This window comes from Colossoma macropomum, unplaced genomic scaffold, assembly GCF_904425465.1.
Source record: "Colossoma macropomum unplaced genomic scaffold, Colossoma_macropomum, whole genome shotgun sequence".
Lineage (NCBI taxonomy): Eukaryota > Metazoa > Chordata > Actinopteri > Characiformes > Serrasalmidae > Colossoma > Colossoma macropomum.
In genome coordinates, this window is record NW_023495305.1 from 114,055 (window position 1) to 121,074 (window position 7,020).

Here is a 7,020-nt window from a genome sequence, read left to right on the forward strand (position 1 = left end):
GGTAGTTAAATTGACTGTTGAGGTTAGAAATTTCCTTTAGGACACATTTACATGGAAACTATAAAGTTAATCTACTGTTTAATGGACTCATAAGGCTCAAGGATTATTTAATCGTGCATTAACTATGTTGTTTAGATGCACTGGCCAATAGAAATAATCCAGAATGACCTCATTACATTAACGTACACAGAGATATGAGATTTGTATACAACAGAAACAATACAATGCTGTTGTCAGGTTTTTTTTGTTTGTTTTTCTTACAGTTGCTTGGCAATGATATTTTATGCTGAATATCGATATGCCTAATATGTAAACATTATTTTATATTTCATAATTTAATGTGTATTTATTAAGATGCATGCTAGAGTCTTCACTGTATTTTTCAGGTACGACTCGTCCAGTGTCTTTGATGGTCAGTCCAAGCAGAACTCAACACTTTATTAATGACTCTCTCTCACTGAGCTGTGAGGGACAGAGTGACTCTACTGGATGGAGAGTGAGACGATACACACACAGTGAGAAGGTGTCAGATTGTTCATCAGGCTGGGGATCAGTTACAGGATCTACATGCAGCATCAGCTCCCTCTACACATCCCACACTGGAGTGTACTGGTGTGAGTCTGAATCTGGAGAGAGCAGTAATCCTGTCAACATCACAGTGCACAGTGAGTCTACTTTATTCTATCACTAACAGGAGTTCAGTATACACGTCTAGAGACAGAGTATTTCAAATTGATTTAACTATATGGATTTGGATGCAGTAATAGCTCATGAAGCTCATGGAACGTCGGCAAAGTTTCTGTGGGGTGTATTTTTCTATGAAAATGTGTGTTTGAATCATATGTGGTCATATCACAGAAAAATAAAGTTAATGATTTTGTGATAATTAGGATAATTATGAGCTTGAATTTTCAAATATTTAAATAGGCTTTAAATAGTTTTTAAAAATCAAATAGTAAACTAGGATTTTCAATATGCAAATAAAGTTGTCTCTAACATTATACATTGTCAAAAGAACCATGGGATATCTGAACTCTTCACAAGAGGGCAGTGTAGAGCCAGCAACCTATGTTTTGGTCACCTTCATTTTGTTCTCTGTTTAGTTTGAAGAAGGAAGCATAGAAAGACTAAAGCTGGTTAAAGACTACAGCACACTCTTCTAGAAGCTCAACACTGCCTAAGGGGGCTCTAAAGCTGGGAAGCAGATAGTAAAAAGCGCAGCTAAATCATATGGGAAGTGTTGCAGAACAGCACAGATAAATATCAAGTTCAGGCTGGTTTTAGACTTCGCTCATAGATTTGTTGGAATAAAACTTTCAACATCATTTTGGTTCAGTATCATCTAACTAACCTTTAACAAACTTGCTGTTGCCGAAATGTACAAAGTGAAATACAATTTGACAAAGCTAGTAACGTTGAAAACATGATTTTAGAGCCACATCTTTCCCAGTGCAAACTTCAAGCCACACAATAGTGCTTTATTAGCTGCCATCATAATCACCCCTTTTCTCAGCCTGGAGAATCTCACGTCACTTATAGACTTGATATTCTTTGTCCTGCTGCTAATGCACTGCTAGTGTAGAGATGATGGAAGTTCTATTACCCAGGACCAATAAATGGTTGAGCGTCCACTGATTCCACTGATTGAAGTGTTTAATATGGATACGCACACTAAGAGACTAAATAGAGGGCTGAAATGATCAAAGAACTGCTTCCGAAATCACAGGTACTGACCTCCTACAACTTCAGGACATTTATGCATTCCGATGCTGAGCGAGGGCTCAGTCTCATCTCTGATTCCTCTCACCCAGCTCATGTCCTGTTCTTCTGACTTTCCTTCAACAAACGCTTCTGAAGCAAAACAGCATGTGTCACCTGCCTCAGAAACAGCTTCTTTCCCCGACCAACAGAGCACTGTTTATTGTTGGTGTATTACCCCTCCTGTGATCTTTTACATGGATCTCTCAGATTGTATTATTTCTGCACATATATAACATCTTGTTACAGTGTATATCCACAGTATAATGTTACTGTAATCACTGGCATCTACCTCATTTTTTTTCTGCCAGTCATTTGTATCGTTTGTCACGTCTTTATTTATTATTACTTGTTGTCTGGTGTATTTGTATAGTATGTGCAAGACCACCCTCCCCTATTGCACCCTGTGCACTTCTATTTAAAATTATATTTTTATATGTAGAAGCGTGCTGCTCTAGTGTAAGAATATAATATTTTTTAATGCCCTGTATTCTGAATACATATTAACCAAACTAGAATCATGAATGAGACCGCTGATGAGTTCACTGAACAATAGTAGATGACTTGCACATACTAATTATGTTGCTGTAATATATTTCATTCACATAGAGCCAATATGCACATTTCAATCAAATAAATTTTAAACAATCTTCAAGCAACCTTTTTCAGTTTAATAGCCAATCCAGATGGAAGTAAAATTACAGAGAAGCTGGTAAAAGAGGAAATTATCTGCTGAAAATTGTACCATGTGAAAATATACAAAGAATTTGTATCCATCCCACATTAACACATTTATATCAGTCACTACTGAGATCTGAGTTATAATTCCTGTATTCTCTACAAACTGTCTTACTGTTTCCTACAGATGGTGCTGTGATTCTGGACAGTCCTGTTCATCCTGTGACTGAGGGAGATCCTCTGACTCTGCACTGTTTATATCGTGACCCAAAGCCCTCAAACTTCACAGCTGAGTTCTATAAAGATGGATCACTCCTCCAGACTCCAGAGATGACCATCAGTACTGTCTCAAATTCAGATGAAGGTCTCCACCACTGTAAACACCCAGAGAGAGGAGAATCACCACAGAGCTGGATCTCAGTCAGAAGTAAAACTATTTCATGTTATTTGATTGCTTCTGTAACTAAGTAAATAAAACATTTAAATAAAAATGAACATGTTTTTCTGTCTTAGATTCTGAATTTAATAGTGTCATAATAGGAGTGGTGGTGGTACTGAGTTTAATCCTGATCCTCATCATCATCATCATAGTGGGCCTGTTTTGGTGCTACAAGAAGAAGAAAGGTTTGAAAACTCCTTTCACTGTATGTTTAGTGTATGCAAGCTCCCAAAAGACATATGATTTCTGTGCACTGCAGTAGCTGTTGATGACATTAAGAGGAAAGTGAAGTAACTTGTGTCTCTTTGATGACTTCATGATTTATTTTTTCAAAAAGTGAAAAGCATGCGAATCTATTAAAATACAATCTCTGTTTTCTACAGGAAATCAGCAGAACACCAGTCAGACATCAAACCAGAGTCAGAATCCAAGATCCACACAGGCTGGTCAGTTTTCATTATATAAGCCTACCAGCATTTAAGCTTTTTGTTTGGTTGTTGGTTTGTCTTGCTGTGTTTTTTTTTTTTTTTTTTTTTTTTTTTTTTTTTTTTGCTTATGTTCATTAAAAGGATTGGCTTCTTAAGTTTTGCACCAGAGCTATGTGGCCCATGTAGCTAAAAGCTTATGGAAGTCAACGTTACCCAAAATCTTTTGGGTGGTCCTTCTTTTAAACTAGCTAAAAGTAAAGAAGTTCACTAAAGAAGTGAACTTGTGAAGTGTGATCAACTATGATTGGAGTAAGGAGAAATTTTGATTTTATTTCAGTGAACTATTCCTTTTAATAGGCAGTGGTCACATTTATAACAATGTTAAAATGATAAACACAAATAAAATTCATCTTCATTTTCTATACTTAAAAGTGAACTTTGCCCATGTAAAACACACCAGTGTCTCTAAAGAGTGACTCTGACTGTTCTAGATGATTCTGCTGCTGGCTACAGTGATGTAACTTATGCACAAGTTATGATAAAGAAAAAGAAATTCAGAGGAAAAGGTAAGAATTACATCAACATTTCTGCATTAACAAAATCTGTTTTCTACTTAAATTAGCTTCAGTGTCTAAACTGGTTTCTGTATTAAATGATGCAGTGACAACATCAGATGAGGTGACATATTCCCAGATTGCAATGAAAAGCCTGAAACAGGACAGCAAAGGCAAGAATTACCTACCACACATTACATCTATCATGCCCTGGCAGAATATAACAATATTTATCATTATCATTTCATTACAAAAGAGCATAATTAATCCTGTTAAATAGAATAGGTGCAATGCAGTATGTGATATGTTAAATAATCATTTGTCCTCAAAGTTTTTGATGGAAAAAAAAGGTTACATATGGTGTATCATGAAAATTCCTTCAAGTATTATGATTTTATATTTTCTGTATATCGCCCACCTCTATGGTTACACTAGACTGTGAATAGTTAAGTACTGCAGGATGTGATTATTTAAGTACTACAGTCTGACCTTTGGTTTCAATTCTTTCTACAACATTTTCTCACCAACTTCACCTCACAACTAGTGTTTAGCACCATTATTACACAAGTTGCCACTTACAGGAAAAGTGGTGGAGGAAGCAAGTAGGATTTTTAGAAAGACAGTGCCTGCCCCTTAGCTAGACGAGCTACAGTCAGCTAATTAGCTAAACAAACTTTGCAATGCAAACCGTTTTTTGAGACATCCAAGCGTCTCAAATGTACATAAACTTTCTGAACAACTTCTATCTTTGGCTTAAGCTTCAGATTTAAAATAAAAACTTTGACATGTTGTCCTTCTTTATCTTTTTTTTTTAGTTATTGCAGCAAGAGGCAGAATACAGTACAGTTATATGAGAAGTCACGTACAGCAAATAGAGCGGTTTGCTACATAAAAGCCAGTTTCCATGTAGTGCATTAAATGGTGTAATTTTTAAAAAAAATGTATTTTATTGCTCCAGCTGAAAAACAGCTTTGACTCAGTCCCTCACCTCTCCAATGGTCAGAAGCAGAAGGCCTGATTAAAGACTATATTTTGAGAGGTTTAAGGACTGTGAAAGCTGAATGAGACTAGAGAAACACTTTTTGTTTTCTCTTAGATTCTGGACTTGAATCTGATGATGTGATTTATGCCCAAATTTATCTGAAATACAAGAAGAAGCCGAAGAAAACTCAGGAAAACTTGTTTGAGGGTGAGATTAAAAAAAAAAAATTCTAAATTAGTGCTGACAGATGATTAAAATAATTGATAAGTCATATTTGTCTTATTTGCTCACATATTCTAAAGAGGTTATAAGTGCATTTTATTATAGTTATAAATAAGCTTGATCAGAATGTACTTTTATATTATTTTCATTATTTTCTAACCACATTCACATCAACCTGAACATGAAAATCACACAAATTCCACAGTTACCACAGTTTTCAATTCTTATGTTCAGCCCAACTTTGAGAGCACCAATCTAAACACAGTATAATCTGAATTGTGCTATAAATCTTAACAGCCTGTGCTGTAATAGATTAAATTCTTTCAGTTCGTTCCTGGTTGATGTTAATTCAGGGTTATTGCTCTCTGTAGGGAAGAGCAGTGAGGGAGCTGATACTGTCTACTCAGAACTAAAGAACTGAATAACAAAGGTGAGATGAGCTCAAACATCACAGTTCAGTGCCACAAGTGACAAATGATGGTGCGGGTACGAGAATATAAAAATATGTGCAATCTCGGTCAAAAGTTTAGGCACACCTCATTTACATTTGAAATATTCTGTTTATTCTGTTTTTTCTGTCACTGTTCATGTATATAAGAAAAATGATCTGTTTTCTTTTTTTAACATTAAACAGCAATTAACTAAAAATTTGAGTATATTTTGCAACACTCAGCTTTACGCTCATCAACATGAAAGCTAAATAAGGACTGGGACACTTTTCCTTTTCCAGACTAACACATATTGCTATTAATCTTTTGGTTTACAGATAGTTAGACAGACACTTAGAAAGGTTATTTATCCTGAAGGAAAATGAAGGACTGTCCACGATGCACAGATTATGCAAAAGTTTGATCACCCAGCTCAAATTACGTTCTGTTGATTTTCTAAGTGAAAATAAGCAAAAACATAGATATTCTCTACAGTAAACAAACATAAATATGACAGTTTTAGTGCATAAATTGTATTTATTTGCTAAGTTTAACATACTGGAAAACAGCGAAACAAAATAAAAATGTGCCATAACTTTTGCACAGGCTACATTTCTTGTTTTATTATTTTTTTTCCAATATGATGAATTCAGCAAATAAACAGTAATAGTGTATTAAAATGTACAGACGTGTGTTCTGTGTAGAGGATGTGTAACTTACTTTCACTTAGACAATCAACAAAACATGTAATGTGACCAGGGTGCACAAACTTTTGCACACAACTACATATTAGGGACCTATAAAAAATGACAGATTTGTATGTGATTTGAACAGCACTGTCAGCTAGCAGTGTGATGTTTAGAAGGAGAAACGTGATGCATTGTCCATCTTTTTGTTGTTGCTAACTGTACAGCCTTAAACACTGACTAGCAACTAACAGAGCTCATGTATAACAGATGGTGCAGTACTGACTCAACACTGTAAACTAGCAGATGCGTGCTTTAATGCAGGTGAATTTTATAAGGCATGACTGTGTAGTTTGTTGTTGTTGTTGTTGTTGTTGTTGTTGTAGTAGTAGTCATTATTATTTTTTATATATTGTGGCGTCATTGTCCTGATAGTGGAAAACACTGTACATTTAATTTTAGTTCACGCACCTCTACTAAAGTCAGAAATGAAAATAGCTGTGAATCAGTGATGTTTCTGAAATGGCTCCATTTCTGTTCTATGAATCAAGCTGTAAACTTTTCCCTTTGTATTTACTTTACTTGAAATCTTTACATTATGTGCAATACTAAAAAGCAATACAAAATTCTTCTCTTATAGGTCCATGAAGAACGCTTGTATGCCTTAAATCCTCAAAAAGGAGTTTCTGAAAAAGCGTCATGGCTGCCCAGATGTGTCCTCTGAGTTCTCTCGTAGTGAGAATGGTAAATGTGTGTATTAGAGAGTGTGATGCTGTTGTAAGGCCTGTTTTACTGCACTGTTCAAAACTAGCCATTTACAGTGACGCCTGATTCGAGATTTAAAG

At 35.4% G+C, this 7,020-nt stretch overlaps 1 protein-coding gene across 1 annotated transcript; it reads left to right on the top strand.

Moving 5' to 3' along the window:
* Positions 1-358: 358 nt before the first annotated feature.
* On the top strand, positions 359-5,046 carry LOC118801709 (putative high affinity immunoglobulin gamma Fc receptor IC; the record flags this gene model as incomplete). Its single annotated transcript, XM_036562073.1, has 7 exons — positions 359-665; positions 2,624-2,863; positions 2,950-3,060; positions 3,259-3,321; positions 3,795-3,869; positions 3,965-4,030; positions 4,954-5,046. Coding segments are annotated over exons 1-7 (955 nt in total), but the record flags the coding sequence as incomplete, so codon positions are not given.
* Between the last annotated feature and the right edge of the window lie 1,974 nt (positions 5,047-7,020).